At 35.4% G+C, this 17,886-nt stretch overlaps 1 protein-coding gene across 1 annotated transcript in view; it reads right to left on the reverse strand.

Moving 5' to 3' along the window:
* Window positions 1-2,379: 2,379 nt before the first annotated feature.
* The window catches only part of LOC124153831 (casein kinase I), a 45,026-nt gene continuing 29,519 nt past the window's right edge, over window positions 2,380-17,886 (reverse strand). The window contains exons 5-8 of the mRNA XM_046527210.1: window positions 14,388-14,466; window positions 12,852-12,926; window positions 10,221-10,479; window positions 2,380-4,829 (exon numbers count right to left, since the gene is read on the reverse strand). Of these exons, the coding sequence (XP_046383166.1) occupies window positions 4,819-4,829; window positions 10,221-10,479; window positions 12,852-12,926; window positions 14,388-14,466 (424 nt within the window). The 3' untranslated portion in view covers window positions 2,380-4,818. The remainder of the gene's footprint in view (window positions 4,830-10,220; window positions 10,480-12,851; window positions 12,927-14,387; window positions 14,467-17,886) is intronic.

The following is a 17,886-nucleotide window of genomic DNA, read 5'->3' on the forward strand; positions in this document are numbered from 1 at the left end:
GCCTCTGGTTAACAAGACATAATAGTCAAATATAATTTTTATCAAATTTTGCTGCCTCAAAATTCCCAATTTATACATTCGCAACCAAAACAAAAAAATATAATTAAATGTAAATACTAACTTGTAAAAAATCAGTAATATTTCACTTCTAAAATAAGTTACGGAAAATGCGTTCCGGCACTGCTAATTTTGCCATGACGTCACTGAGAATGGGCTATTTCGCCATCTGGTATCAACGCATTTGTTCTAGTAATTCATCCCTTTACACAACGCAATTTTGGCTTCGCCCTCGTACTACATACATCAGAATGCAGTGAGTCGCATGCGCACTGATGAGCACCATGTAAAACGGCCTCATAGATAGTCGTGCATTAGATGATGGTAATGAAAGCATTGGTCCGAAAATTTTAAGTGAACCTACTTCATAGAACTTACTAAATTCTTCGTTACTTCGAGCATGCCAGAGCCGTTAGCATGGAAAACGATGCTACTTGCTGACGTTACTTGCAGAGCTACTGTTCACTTGTTCATTTCGTTACCTTGACGCTTAACCTATTTAAAACCACTACAGCCACGACGACCAACTCCGCATAACCTTAAGACACTCCGCAGGGATAACCTTAGAAACAACCAAATACCATAACTGATATCTCCCACAGTTTACTCTCGTCCAAAATTAACTAAATCGTTCATACGGAAAGAAAACGTTCATAATGAACAAGAACGAGGACTCGTACAGTTGCGGTTCGTTGCGTTGCTATAGCAACCCCAGCACCCCTAAAGGAAATCAACTGATGCAGCTGCTGTGATTCGCCGAATATAACTCGTTCTCAAAGAACAATTTATAATGAGAGGTTTCAGATTGTGGCATACTTGCATTTTGTGAGAGATGTGAACAGGAAATTACTGAGCGAAGTTTTATCTTTAAGATCTTTGTTTACCAAATTTGAGAGGTCAGTTCGATGTTGACAGTAAAAGTTGGTTGCCGAGAGGAATCAATTTTAATCGCCGTGAGCTGATTTCGATTTTCTTTAGTGTATATTCGATTTAATCAGTAGCGGATCCAGGCAGGGGCGGATTCAGTATGAAAGGGGAGGGGGGGGGCATTACATGGGTCCGGGAAGTATGGAATACATACCCCCCGGGACAGCAGGGGCGCAGCCAGGGATTAAGGCTGGGGGAGGTTTAGGTGCAACATTTTAAGACCGTGGGTGCAACTAATACCGGGGTGTGTGGGGGTTAGTACACCCACCAGGATAAGCGGTAGGTGAGAGATTAGTGAATTGCAGATTTATAATGTAAATGCTTCAAAATGGTGAGTTTTACGGCTTTCTGAGGGATATTTTATTAATCCTTACGCTATTCTATTAACAATATCAATCTAATTAAGTACAATGGATTAAACATAAAAATTTCTCTGAGCTCTGGAGGGGGTTTTATCCCCTAAACCCCCCCCCCCCCTCGCTGCGCCACTGCGGGAGAGAGGGGCATTTTAATAGTAGGGAGCTTTCTACGCCATAGGATAAATACAACTAAACCTTCTCTCACGTTTGGGACTTGTGGCCATGCATTTGCATTTACACTCACTTTACTCCTTTCCAAGACAAAAAATTTTTAACTAATAAAAATTTAAACTTTTTGATAAAATTTGGAGTCATGACCCCTTAGACCCCCCTAAATCTATCCTTGGATCCAGTATAGAAACTAAGGGCCTAGGTGGGGGGCCTGAATGGGTAACCTGTCAGCGGTAGTGGGGGCCCAAACAAAATTACTATTTTATCTAGTGTAATCTGCCACAGAAATTAAATATGTATGCTGATTTCTTGAACTTTCATCTGTAATGAAATCAAAAATCACGAAGATCCACAACAGATGTGTAATTGATCCAGTTCATAAATTTCTAGGTTTCTCATTCATTATGAATGATTTGAATAGTCGAATCATTGACGTGATTCATATCACGTGAACCAAATCCTCAAAAAGAACCAAAATCCCAGCACTATGCTGCAGTAATTGCCTCTAACAGTGTTACCAATTCAAATTTATTGTAGCACTACCATGAGTCTAAATTAGGAAGAACTTATACTTGCCACACATATGCCATGCACAATCGAGTTTTCAAGCTGTTATTGCCACTAGATCACTTAGAACATACAGCTGAAAAACAGCAACCTAAAAGCAGGAAAATTCAAGCCAAATAGGTTTAACCATTACCTACTATTCCTTCAAAGGGCTTATATGCCTTTCAAAATTGGATCTCAACAAAAAATAGTAGAAATTTATGAGCCATGCAATGCCACAATTAACCATTTTGAGTGAGAAGACAAAGAGAACAAATATTGTGAGATAATGAGGTAAAGTTAAACACTCGCATATTAATTCATTTTGAAGAATTTTTTATTGTCATCATCTGTCCTACCTACAGTAATTAAACACATACAAGTGAACTGGAAACAATAATCACAGATGTCATGAGGATGATTGAAAAAGCATTGAAATATAATATTTTTTCAAAATGAGGATGATAACTAGAAGAGAAGTTGATCGACCATCACAATTATGCAAACGACAATTGAGATAAAAAATTGAACCAAGACCAACATAAGACAGTTAATAATTGATATCACATAACAGAAATCAGATGTACTCTAGTAAAATAAATAATCAGTACCGCAATAATAATCGTGTACTAACAATATAAATCTGCATTCTGCACATGACAACCATATGGTCTCTCAGGATTTCATTCAAGTATTCCATTTCTTCTAGGATTCAGCCTCAATTAGCCTATATATTTATGAACACATCTGGCTCTTCATCTGACATTCACTTACTCTGAGTAGGCAGAAAGAAAAACCTTTCTGTCGTTCAAGAAATTGACTGAGGAAATACAAAAAAGATTTCATTTCCCAATCATTTACCATCATTTATGAACTTCCATTGCAATAACCAAATTAATGCCACAGCATTTTCATTAATGACCATTTCACTTGAATGGTGGCCAACTGGCTGGTTTGGCATAATTTCATCACCATATAAAAAAATTTTAAGGACAAAATTCACACAACTCGAGAAGTTATTTTCTGTATTATTTGCGTGTTGTTAAAAAAATGTGATTCCATAGCCTAGGGACAGATGTATGACACACTAAGTCCACTATCAGTGGTTTGGAAAATTCATCCTTACATGCACCCCCAGACACACTTTGAAAAAGCTCACAATTTAATTATGATTTTAGGCAATTATGAATGGTGATAATTAAATAACCTAACTTCCAGATGAAATACCACACTGTCACTGAAAAAAAGTTTCTTGAACTCTACAATTGATAATATCTTTAAATTCTTTCTTACAGTATGCATATTCGTTAAAGTAAAAGCACAGATGACACACGCAATGGACATACCCCAGCTTTCCATCAAACAGGCACCAGTCAATCATACTTGAGGAGTGCACAAAATTAACTATCAAAATTTATATGCTTCAAGATTAACTGTTATGGGTCTACATGAACATATTTGATAGAAGACCCAAAAGACAAATTGGATTAGTCAGTCAGTTGTTTTACATCTCCAATACAACCATACCAATTATATAGATATATATAAGACTACGCCATAGTTAATGGCCAATGGGATGAAAAATCTGTTAACTGTGATTTATGTGCAGAGATTCAGAAAAACCTTTCACAGGCAATTTTTGTAATTTTATATCTTGGTTTGCCTCATTCCATGAAACCATTACATAAACAGCAAGTCTTTCTAAATCTATTCGTTGAACAGCTATTTGATTCCATATGCATTTAAGACTTTACATTTAACAGCCTAACCCAAATAAAAGAAATTCAATTCTCTACACTACATGGGCCATGAAGGAACATAAAACTGAAGAATTATTCACTCGTATTAAGCTAAAAGGAGAAGAAAATTAAAGATTAAGTACACTTAAGCCCATGTACACTTTTGTATGCAGTTTCAGAAGAAATTGTTTGAACACCTCACACCAGCATCAAAACATCTAAATAAAACATTTTTGAATATGCCAAGAGGACAAGCAGGTACTTTCTGATGTCCATTTTTAAACTTAAATGTAAAAAAGAAATTCTTAGCCATTAGCAAAATAAGAGCCTATATTTAGAAAAGAATAAAGATTAATGGGATACCAGGTCTACCAATCCCAACATCAAAACTCAAGGCAATAAGCCTTACCTTAAGGCATTTCTTGCCCTAATGAAGGTTTTAAGGTCCCTCTTATTTGTTGATCAGCCTACACTTCCATTTCTGGTCTAATGTAACTCAAATAGTTTCACTACTCAAATATATCATTCCCAAAAAATAGTTTTGGCAGCATAGGCATATCTCTCCTATCCATTTGAGTCTAAATAGACCATTTTATGCAACCTTTTCCAGCATTAATGGTCATCTGCAAGCAACTTTCTCAGACTCAAGGAGCACATAATCAATACTTCTATTCACCAATGATGAATAGGTAAATTTTACACTCTCACCCGCATTCATTCACTTGAGAAAACCCCCAGACCTTAGCTAATCAATACCACCACTTGGGGGATTAACGTCCTCAAACTCACTCAGAACAATCACTCCACACATATAAACGTTCTATACAAACACACAAACTTGTCAAAGCTGTGATAGAGCTGAAATGCTTAAACATGCTTGCTCTCTTTTACAATCTTCCCAAGAAATTAAACCATTAGTTCTCTTGAAGGAACAGTAAAATAGATTTCATGGCCAATGGTGAACACACCATTACTCTAAAAACAGTTGATGAACCAATGAGTCCTTGATTTCCTCTGCTTTAGTGGCTATCTGCAAAGAAGAAAAAAAAATTTGACCTGTCTGGTTGACTCAGCCACACGCTTACAGCACATGTCAAAAGAGATGATTCCCATCAGAATATGTAATACTGTTTGCAAAAATAATCCTTTTTTCAAATTATACAGACACTCGCTAAATGAAGAACAAACCTTAAATCAAACAAAAACAATACCACAACCTTCAACACTTGCGAAAGCTAACATCTTGGCCAAAATATATAATATCAGAACTTATGTCATTAAATAATAATGAAATGTCAATGGGCAACTTTGATTTCTACCACAACAGTCACCACTGAAAGCATAAAAGTAGTCCATTCAATCTAATTAATCAGACTGAATTTGCAATAAGTGAAATGAAGTTCAAAAAAACAAACAATTAATATAAAGATTTTCAGATAAATAATACTGACATTTCATGAAAATGGCTTAAGGATGCAAAATGACACCTCATACAAGCTTCTACAAGAAGACAGATACTCATTCTATACTTCCCCACACCATTATCCATCCAAAATTTATAATTAATAGGAAAAACACAAATGCAAACATGCACACCAAAACCAATTTTAACGTTCCAGGAACATATAACTTATTAGCTCACTTCCAAAGAGCTAAAGCATTGGCACAAGGCATTTTCCTAATGTTTACCACATAAGTAACAGAAATTCCACCAAATCCACATGCTTCGAAGATTAAGTGACTTATAAGAATAGATCTATAGAGAAATAAATATAATAGCTCTCTTAAAGTTTCTATCTTATTCTCAACAAATTAATGAACCATAATTGACTGGCAATTACAATACTGACAACTTAAAAAAATGTCAATGGAAAGTTAACTAAATTAATTCTCTTGAATACTATATTTATAAAATGGTGCACAAAGTCCTTTCCAAAGAAAAATGAACACCACTCCAAACAAATAAAAGCACTTAACACTATTAGAAACCAATCACTTGATGCCTAATAATAATTTATGAAGCCAAGATGTTTTAAGTTTTAGCAAACACAGTATTGATTCCACATAATTAAGTCTACAACATATTGATTCCACAATGTGCAATCTAAATTTTGATCAACACTAGCCTGAATAGTTAATTAAGACTTAAATTTAGTTTTTTAGTTTTCATTGAATTAATGAGGTTTGTCACAGGAAAATTCACTGAAGCATCAAGTTCTAAAGAGAGGCATTAAATAAATTATGGAATGTCAATGAACAGCATTAGTGAGAAGAGATGTTAAGTTAGTAAAATCTCCCAGGCAAAACTTTTTAACAATAGGAAGAGAGATCTTTATTTGAAGTACACTATGAACATATTTTTATTCTTTGTATGAAGATTAAATGTAATTCGGATTACCCTGCCTTTAACACACAGGTGCCAAGCACCATGAACAGGAATCAAATTTAATTTTAAGATCTAAGCTATAAGGCCAAACATGATAAATAAAGGGAATACTTCAAGCAAATAATACAAATGCAAACCTCCAGTTGATTTATTTGTTTCTTTTCACAAATTCATTTTAGTGGGGATACTTAGAGAAGGGCAACAATTTGTAAGAGGACATTTATGAGGGTATACAATTCAAAGAAAATATAGTACCACATAACAAGAGACAATACCGATTAACATTGTTAGCAATGGTCCCTAATCCCAAGGGAAAATTGATGAATATACTAATTGTTCGAAAAAAAAAAAGTACAGAAAGGTCATGTTGCATACAAATCCACAAGTTCTTACAGCAAGCATCAATACGACTGAAAACTCATTTCAAAACAATAGAAAACGTTTTTGAAAACAGGAAATTTTAATTTAACTAAAATCAAACCTAATGGTACTAAGGTGATAATGATGGCAAATCTGAAATCACTTATTTCACAAAATAATTCAAATAAGTTTAAATGGTGAATAGGAACATTAATTATAGAAAAATGACTTTATGCTGTAAGTATGAGGATATTAACATAACATAACCTTTATTAACAAATTTTACACATCAGTTTATCTAATAATTTAATATCCATTGTCTCATGAGAAATCTGTATAAGTTTACCATTTCAACCTTATGACTACCATGGTGTCATCACCTGCCCAACTTCATATCACAAAACAGATAATAGCAAAGATTGACCCTGCCATAAGTAGACTAATTTTAAAATCAATATGACTATAGCCATTTCCTCCATGGCTCAGGATAACATCGGTCATCATGCCAGTGACACAGTCAAGGGAGGATTGAGTTGAGCAGACACACTCAAGGTGAAAAACAAGCTAACTCCACAGGAATGAATAATGATTGTTCCCACGGCTAATTTCACCCCAAAGAATTTGCATTAGCTACGCAAATATACCTCTCCATTTTAATGAATTCAATGAATTGGAAACCTAATGTAATTCATGAAAACACCTATGTGACTCCGAAATCATTTTATATCCCTACCATCAAGAGGGAATAAATAATTTCCTGAATTCACAACCATCCTGTTAAAGGGTTTTTCACTTACAAAAGTGTGTATGAGAAATGTATCACTTAATCATCAGCTTTCAGCCTATATACTTGATGCAGAATTGATGACTTAGATTTTCAAAAATCAAGAGAGACTGTGTTTAACGTGCCAGTCAAAAGAACAGAGTTACGCCCAGATTCATCACAAGCTACATCACTATTCTTCTATTAACTAACTGCCTAGCATAGAATGCAAAATGAACAGGTAAACATCATGATAAGAATAAATGAATTCTCTACCAAGTGGAAGGGACAAAAGAAAATTGCACGCATTAGCATCTCATCCTTTATAAAAATGGAAACAGGGCATCAAAAATCTTATCACAGAAATCATGCTACTGGCTAAATACTGGTGCTTACTTCATCCAGAAATCATGAACCCAGAGGTACCACCTCAAACTATATCAGGGGTGGAAGGCAAGACATTAGCAATGGGGAGATGAAAGCAAGGAGCTGACAGATGAGACAAGCTTAAAAATTCGTGTGCACCTACTTCGAAAACTTTAGGACGTCACTACAGGGGTAGTAAAGAAATGCCACAAACAGTTAAACACTTTGCATGCCAGATTGTAGCCCTATTGAGTTTTGTCAGCAAATATGTACACGGTAACTTTAAAAAAATCTTTGCTCATAGTAACATTCAAATAAACTCAATCTTGCTCGGGAACATTTTCATACAATACTACGACATCAGTTATTTAAAATCTATCAAACAAATACAATTTTTCATTAAAATTTGTGATAGAATTGCTCAATGCAAAAAAGTTATAACATTTTCTTGACTCATAATTGCATTATTTAGGGTAATGAGGCCAATGATCAATTGGCTAGATGTATTTTAAAATATTGATAAGGGCTGCCATCCCATATGTAAAATACCAATAGAGATTTAGCATCCAAGGAATGCAAAATTCATTTTGAATACCTAGCTTAAAGAAGAGTTAAATATTTATGCATTCACCACTAGACTCTCTCATTAAACTCAATACAAATGAAAGGACTTGGTAACCATGAAACATCCAAATTAAGACAAATATTTCAACCTACAAGTGATGCATGCAGAATAAACCTGTCAATTCACGCAACTAAGAATCATCACCCTTGCAAGCCAATATATCAAGAAATATATCAAACTGGCATTTTGATGGTAATCCTGCACTGATGCAAATAGTGGGAAGAGTCAATCTCAATATCATCTCATTAAATGCCTTCAATATCGGCATACTCATCACTATAATTAACTACCTATTTTATTACTTATACCTCAAGTTATCATGCCGAGAATTAATTCTTATGCAATGTCTTTGTGATTAATTTTCCACAAAATAGATAAATTTACAATCCATGGATATTAACAAAGACAAGAATTCAACACATACGTCCCTCATCAATAGTTAAATAGGCTCACCCTCCAAGAATTTAGCCATAATTTCCAGGTGACATCAATACTGGAGAAAAATAACTTTAACCTACACATTTACATTAATCAGCAAAGAAAATTATAATAGCTGCGAAAACTTTTCAAAACTACAGGAAAACAGAAAATTAAGGAATAATTTTGGTCATGCAACAGAACTATTAAATACCAATACGCCAATAATAAAATTGGATTATTCTTTTGCAAGAATGATACAGCTTAGCAAATTACACTCACGGTTTTTGATTAAAAATATAAAAAAGCCAGCATTCTTTAAAAATCTGAATGTGCATGCAATGTATCCAAACCACCACTTGTGGAAAAGAATAGCTGAAAGCTGTGGAATGAGTTATTTACTACAAAATCTATGGAACTAGAACAAATACTCTGGGCTCATTTACTGTAATTTTTCCTGTTTTATTATTATATACAAAATTCAAATGTCTGGTAACATTCCATCACAATTACCAAGCACCCCCACAGATAAATAATGATCATATCTTGTCTACATATTTACAAGAAATGGCATGCCACATCAAGGAATACATTTCTTCATTCCTAAACATGTTAAAATTTTAAGTAACGAGTACAAATTAATAACAAATGATTTGTAGTAAAAAAAATTCACAAAAAACTGCGATGTTGTCCTAATAATAATCACAAAAAGATCTGGCATGGTTGAAATGCAAATGATTGATAATAACGAACTTAACCACGGGTTCAAATGAAAAAGAACACAGTTTCAGGGATAATGTAGATGTACAATTGAAGGAAAAGATATTTTGATGATCAGAGATGAGAAATGATTACTCTAACACAGAAGAAATTTTGGAAATACTACTGGTTTAGAACCTTTGACTGAAGAGTTGATTCCTTACAATTACAGGTAAAAAATGGCAGAAACTGATTGATTCCTGGGAATTACATTCCTTGATGCATAACGGAAGTAACTGATACACCTGATCATGAATGAATTTCTACAAATGAACTACATTCAAAACAAATCTTCAAGGAGTGCATAGTGAAAGTCAAATTTCATATATAGCTGTCCATCATTCACTTCCCCTTTCTTAAAAGACAATAAAATTTGGGACGCAAAAGAAAAGGTAGAACAGAAATAATTGATAGAGGAATATAGTATTTCCAAGTTCTATCTAGGAAAAAGAGGGCCAAATGGAGAGTTTAGTGAAACAAATTCAATTTTTGGCCATTTCGCCTTTCAAATAAATAGTTCCTCGCAATCATTGTCTTTCTCCTCACTCCCGGTGCTTCTCGGTGGCACCCTCTGGGAAGGACGCAGAGGGAACGGCCCCTGCCTTCTCACCTTGAGTGATCACTGGCATGGCCGGATGAAGTTTAAAGCACTTCAGCCTAGGTACAGGTAACATCCCCTCGCCTCCACCCCCTCCCCCCCCACCCCCACCACCACCTGCGGCGCCCCCAGCGCCACCACCCCCACCTGCTGCTGCTCCACCCCCATTGGGAGGAGTGCTCGTCTGTCCACCCTTCTGCGCTGTTATGACTGGTGTCGATGAAGCAGACGCCGAGACGGCTGCCTTTTGTTTCAGCATGGTCCAGTCAAAGGTATAGTCATACTGGTGATTGAGCGTGCGAAACAGGATACGGAACAGCTGTCGCAGGTACATGTAATCCGGGCCTTCTTCGAAGCGGAGACCACGGCAGTAGTTGAGGTACATAGCAAACTCTGCAGGAAATCCCTACGAATAATGTACAAAATAATAAAATACTGAACTTATGAGAAAGTTCACATTTCTGCCAAGCACCAAAAGTATTCTAGGAACTAATAACACAGAAGTTCAATGCTTGACTGAGGAAATTACACTAAGCATTTAGGAGTGTCAAAATGTGTGAGAAAAATATTACCCACCAAAAAGGTACTAATATTAGCTAAGAATACATTAGAATAAGTAAATCTTCAATCCAGCGACCAGAATCAAGGAAAGAAAACAAAAGAGCATTACTGGAGCACTAAAATTTAACACTCCATTGATTACAAAGACATGAACTGCTTACCTATGAACAGAAGTAAGGCTAATAGTGAACAACAGAATTGGATGCCAACCATAACCCTTCAAGATTGAAAATCAATAAAGAGCACCCAATAGCTTACAATAAAAACTAATGGCACCAAATTTTCCTATTATCCTAAGCTTCAGATGATTTTCACATATTTTTAACGTAAAGCTAATATATATTTACATCTTTTCTTACTGCATGAACACAAGAGGGCATACTCTCAAACTAACTGAATTTTTTTCAACATTTAAACACTTCCTAAAATTCCTTAAACATTGGAACTAACTTAATTTATCTCATGTCAACAGAAACACCATAACTTGATCTTATAATTTTTATACGCTCATTAATCACTCAATTTTAAACAAATGATAAATCAAAGACAAATCTTGTGTAATTAGTTGCTATGCAAAGCATTTAATAATTTGGTTATCAAGCTGATAATCTGTGGGCTTCTAATTTAGTTTCTAACAGAAGTAGTCTTCCTTCCACAATGCATGTCAAAACTGATATTCAACTTTCACTGAGTAGCAAAAAAATTATGCATGCATATAAAATACAGAGGAACTTGGTTAGTACGTTCCTCCTTAGTACATTTTCCTCGTTAGTACGACGATTTCTCTTGGTCCCAGTACTATCCAAACGAAATACAGGTAAAAGAATTTGGTTAGTACTTTTGAAAAAGTCGTGCTTTCCTGGTTAGTAAGCTCAATTGCTTGCCATGATGCAACCCGCAATTCTTTATCTTCTATCTTCTTAAGGGTTGTAAACCTCCAAATTCATGATTTAAATTATTACTATCAGCCATTTACAATCTTACATACATTCCACATCTCTCTTACTACGACTGTGATTTATCCAAATGCATTTCTCAATTCTTGTGACATTATGAATAATAAAATGAGGCCATTTTTCGGGAATGTCTGCCAATGCAAAATGCAACCAATGAGAAGCCCCAATTTTCCCCACCCCGAGCTCCTCACCTTCTGTTGCCTTTTTGCCACACACTGCACAAATTTCGCGAGTGGGCAGTTGTTGCTATTGCACAAGTTATCATCACAAGGGCAGTTAAATTACAATTGAAATGGAGAGAAAACATATAGATCACCAGATTATAACTTTAGGAAAGACTGAAATTCTCGAGGAAGTGGACCAAAATCCACTCGTAAAGCGAGTGGAATTAGCACGAGGATTGAACATTCCTGCATCCACAATTTTCCCCACCCCGAGGTCCTCATCTTCTGTTCCCTAGATTAGTTTACAGAGACATTAATTTTAACGAGTATTGTGAGTGTGATGATGATCTCACTGTTTCCTGTACCATATCAATCGATGAAATTCACAAACAGGAGTCTAAAGAAAACGAAGATGGAAGTAATGACGATGATGCTGAAGAAGGAAATGAGTCTTATCCAATTCCCACTTTATCTAAAGCAATCGAGGCAATCCCACGAGAACTACCGATAGTAATTGTGATTATGACGACTTTTACACAGATTGCAATTACCCCAACTGCTAATATTTACTATCCTCATTAGAGCGTTTTCCTGGTTAGTACGCTCATTTTTTGTGGTCCCTTCAGAAACATACTTAACAAGTTCTACTGTATATAAAAATATTATTACGGAGGCTTCCGTGGTGATTAAATTAATGGTTAGTTTCTAGGTTTATTCCGTGTTGACTAATTTTTGGCGGACGACAGTTTCAGGCGTGTTCCAGCTCCCGTCAAAATTAATGTTATTATTTTGGACCCGAAGACGAGAGCTGGAACGCACTCGAAACTGTCGTCCGCCAAAAATTAGTCGACGAGGAATAAACCAGGAAACTAACCATCATATAAAAATATTTGTACATATTTTTAGAGTCCTACAAATATAAAAAATATAATATCAGAGATTCAAATTCCTTCATCAATTCAACCAAAATATAATAAATAGGCTGATATAAAAGGTGGCTATGATGAGTGGTGTAATGACAGAAAAATGTCATTTCAGAGAGGAAAAAGACAAATCATATCCATACCTAGTAACTCATAAAACTGACATTAACTTACTTTACAAAGAACTTCTACAGGAGTTGACATCTTCTTTTCGCTGATTTTTTCATATTTCTGCTTCTTTGTTGCAGCCTGCAAAATAAGCATTTAACAGAACAATTTAAGTATTATTTCAGTATATGAAAAAATATAAGTTCATCATTAACTGACTTATTCACTCACCCGTCATCGCAAAGTACATTTATAAAGCCATACAATGTCGAAGGTACCTCATAAACGGGTTTTAAAAGCACACTAAGAAAGGATTTTAGATAGAAAAAAATTGGGTCGTTTTTGCCCCAACTTTTACCATCAGAAGGAAAGAAGTGATTTTCACACAAACCACTCTGTTCCTTTTTTTCTACTGTTTTCACAGAAAAAATTATATGAAAATTTATCACTGTAACCCCTTGAATGGTATTTTTTACATTTTATTTAATTGCTTTATTAGAAAGAAAAGCTTTTATATCCACTAGTAAGAAAGGCAGGTGGAAGTATTCATGCAAATGTTTAAGTGCTGTTCAAGAGCAAGAACTTCAGCCATATTTGTCACCCTGCCTAGAAAAACATATTTGACAGTAGAAAGTTTAAGGAAATGGTAAAATTCCGCTTTGGTAAAGAAGAGTGTTACTGCCTTACAACTCCAGAAAGTATTCAGTTAAGCAAATTCAAAGGTAAACACTTCCAGAAAAACATTTCTCTTGAGTATGGAGCCAAAAGAGCATAAAATCATATTAGTCGCCAAAAAAATTAATACATCAGGAAATTCACTGAAAAATTAACATACGGGGAAAAGTGCTCTGATCAATAAATGCTAATGGCACATTATGATAGGAAACTTATCCACATCCTATCCAAGATCAGATGGCAAGGACCAAATCCATTATAATTCATACTGACACATGAATAAATAAAGTGGAAAAAATCATAAAATGCTAATGGCACATTATGATAGGAAACATATCCACATCCTATCCAAGATCAGATGACAAGGACCAAACCCATTATGATTCATAATGAAACATGAGTAAAAAAAGTGGAAAAAGCAATACATCTCTTCAGTTCACTTCTATTGTGTTGAACAAAAGAAGTGGCATTAAACCAGAGAAAAAATCTTCAGGAGTTCAAGCCCTAAGAGAGAAGTTATGTACCATACTCTCTGTCAACAACATAGCTTCTACAATACTCCAACGGGGAGAGATATTACCTATTAGCCTCAACCTGAGAGTTGGAACAATCAGGAAGATTGAAATAAATATACAAAAAACTTGTAACAAAGGATGGATGCTGAGTAGACAAAATATGGAAAGGAACACAGCAGGGGTAATAAAAAGATTGAAAACAGGAAATTTTCTGTGAGGAGGAACATGCAAGGGTGCAGCAACTTCTAAAGATTATTTAAAAAGTTCAATTTTCATCTAAAACTGCTATAATTGATACTTGATGCTAATCATAATATTTTTCAAGCTGTGTACCCGTTCATTTTTTTCACTCAACTTTGTATTTCAGACAGTAATCACAATATGTAATTAATTTAATTAACACAACACATACCTTCAATCCCTGCCATGGAAGACTGCCTCTGTTGAAATACATTAGGACATATCCTAAGGATTCCATGTCATCCCGACGACTGTAAAGTAAGTGCAGTTAAACAATTAAGAGTTCAAATAAAAATATTTACAGTAATGTTTAGGAAGTGACAAGTTTGCTAGCATATGAGATCGTAAGTAAGTAGTAACTACTATTCACAATCGAATCATAAGTCCAATTCAAAAGTAATATACATCCAATTATACACGTTTTTAGTACCACTTATATATAAAGCTATTAAAACTGAGATTCAGGATTACTTTCGAGCTCATTTATGATGCCTTCCAAGAAAAATGAACCAATCACCATAAGGTGGTCAAAATAAATTTGTAGGGGATGTGGGTAAGTTTCAAGGGTAGTTTTATATGCACAAAAAAATTCCATAAAAAACTCGGCTCCATTGCACAATGACCATGTCAAATAGCATTTCAAATCTCCAACCATGTTTCACTGAATGTTGCCAACGCTACTTCCAATATTCTCAGATTATTCAAGGCCACACAACAGAATTAGCAGTTTTAAGAAAGGAGAGCAACTTTTGGTGATAGAAATTGCTTTCCACAATGAGTACCTGGATTTTGAATAGGTTAAAAATTGTTTGTAGTTACTTCAACCTAACCTTAACCTCAATATTCACACCATTGAGAAAAATTAGAGCACAACTTAGCAAAAATAATCCTTACACTTTATCATGCTCCCACTGACAATTTGTTTTTAACTATAGGGATATTTATGATGCTTATGTTATCTAATTAATATTTATTTTATGAATAAGAAAATACTTCATTAGCGCTGGAACTGAATTTTTCCTTTGCACCTACAAAAAGACTATTAGCCCGGTCAAAATAGACATTGACCCTTGAAAAAATTCCTAACAAGCTGAAAATTTACGGGAACGCTAGGAATACCACTCTAATGAAATACTTAGTCACCATCACTCCTGTGAGTGCAAAATTTTCTATTCCAGGTCAAAGGTCACAAAAATGAGTTTTTTTGTTTTTGGCCAAACAGTTAGTTTTACGATAAAAATTGCTATGACCAAAATTGTCGATCAGGCAACAAGGTTCCAACTCAATTTAAATTATAAAATTCACGTTTTTTTTCCAGGTTTTCACAGTCTTAATGTCTTCAAATTGACGGTTCGCAGATACACCATTTTAGGCAAAAATATTGATCACATCACAATCATCGGCCGCACGTTAACTACAAATTTAACATACGCGACAGACACCGTGTATGCAAACGTGGCAATGGAAGTGCTTTCTCTCCTGACGTCACATATCGTTCGCAAAATTCAGCTCCAGCCTAAGGTTGTGAGTGGGACAATAGAGGGACCAGGATGCCAGGGAAGTTAAGCAGTGTCTGAATTTTCACAAGTGTTAATGAACTCTTTGGTTACCAGTATTCCGGCTTTGGTACTGGCTTAAGGTCAACGTGTCATCATGAGACAAAGACCAATAATTGCGCTTCAAACATACATGTCCAGACAAATCCGTGGCCATGTCTGGGTGTGACTGACCTTGAAATATGGCCGAAACATCCATTTTTCTTTTAATCTGTCAATCATAGTTCTACGATGATACAATCAAGATTGAAAGATTTTTAAGGCTTTAGGACAAAATTCACGGCTTTTTCCAGGTTTTGTCACAATATGCAAAATTCACAGCTTATTCACGGTTTTAAGGTTTTCAAGGTTAAGTGGGAACCCTGGATAATATCTACAAAATTGTCAATATACTTTTTTCTCTAAGATGTACTATCATTTGCAAAAGTCTTGCAACAAATCGAGCGGCGCCACTTTCGCTCCATTGTCGATTTCTGGCCACCATTAAGTTTGTATGATCACTATCTAGGTATGAATCTTCATGGTAGCTCGGGAACGACTCACGAACGGGTCATCGTGACACGGGAGTGAGACGTAGGAAATCATTACGATGTTCAGTTGAGTAAACGAGCGTAGATGTTATTAAGTCGTCGCGGCGTTTGAGATTATTTTTGTACCCGTAGTTGACTGGAGTAGATAATTGAAAATATTTACCCGTTAAAAGAGTGGCGAGAGTTACCTATGACGCCTGGCTTCCAATGGTAAACCCCAAAAGGCCGGCTGGGGGCACGATTTCGCCATTAGGAACACGGAAATCAACTCGCTCGTAACCCTTTTTTTAGGGATTCAACGTCGTTCAGGAGACTTTATATTAAGTTGTTGAAATATTTGTTCGATATAGAAGAATTAATAAATGAAAAAAATTAACTGGCAATTTTCCGAAAAAAACACGAATCTGTCGTCTCCACCATATTTAATTGATTGGCATTAAATAGTTCTTTACGTCAGCTAATAGGTCCTGCACCTCGTATTCCCCTACATCTTTATCCCAACTTTATCAGCCAGGGATGAGGAAGTAAGTTACCTGGAGTAGAACTTGCAGGCCGTAAGTGATTCTCACGTACTTCCAAAATAGTGAAAATAGGGCCAATTTGTAGCCCTATCATATATACATGTTGATGCCACAATTTGCTTGAAGAAAATACACACTAGAAAAATAGTTGATAAACACCTCAAGATAAGCCTTTCCTATATTTAAAAATAAGGGCCGTGGTGCGTGCACGATTAAGGATTACCATTACATAGGTTATTCCTAGGATTGTACTTAGTAGATCAGCTGGTCTCACATTCTGTCCCTTTCCAACAAAATTACTGTATTAAAAAAACACTGATTGTAGAATACTGAAGCCTAAAGTTTAAAAGTAAAATTCTTCAATTAATTTATATCTTTTTCTATCTCTAAGAAAAGTTTCCGTCACTGCTCATTTACGAAACGAAAAAGGGTAAAATTGTTCTGAAAAACTTTACTGGAGAAATTAACTTGGTAGGAAATGGCGACAAGTTGATGACAAATAGGCAGCATACAACATAGGCGGGCAGCATAATCGCTGCAAAATATCATTCATAATTTTCTTTTTAATCAGATAAAAGTGATCTATTTAAGAAATTACGTATATGGAACCTTAGATTATTACGATAGTTCTCATTCCAAAGGTTAATAATGTTGAGCAGTTACGGACCTGTAAAGGAAACCATATAGCACTAGGAATTACATTCACCAGTGATTCTGATTGGAGTTCCTTCAAGAAAACGCAATTGATTCGTCCTACCGCGCTAACTACGCATGATTCCCGTCGCACGGTCATTTAAATTAGAAATTGACGCAAAAAATGCTCAAATTCAACAGCTGGTACCCTCTTAACATAAATTTCAAAAATAAAAAAACTTTAAAATAAAACACGGCTTTGCGGAGGATAAAAAATTTCGGCCACGGGAAGGACTCGAACGCGGGCCCCTCCTATCACCAGCCCGATTGTTTATCAACTGAGCTATTACTTGCTCCAGGTCACCGAGGCGTAATTTTGATTATTTGTTATTATTGTAACACTGAGCTCCTTCATGTGCTTCTCCTACGGC

This window comes from Ischnura elegans, chromosome 2, assembly GCF_921293095.1.
Source record: "Ischnura elegans chromosome 2, ioIscEleg1.1, whole genome shotgun sequence".
Lineage (NCBI taxonomy): Eukaryota > Metazoa > Arthropoda > Insecta > Odonata > Coenagrionidae > Ischnura > Ischnura elegans.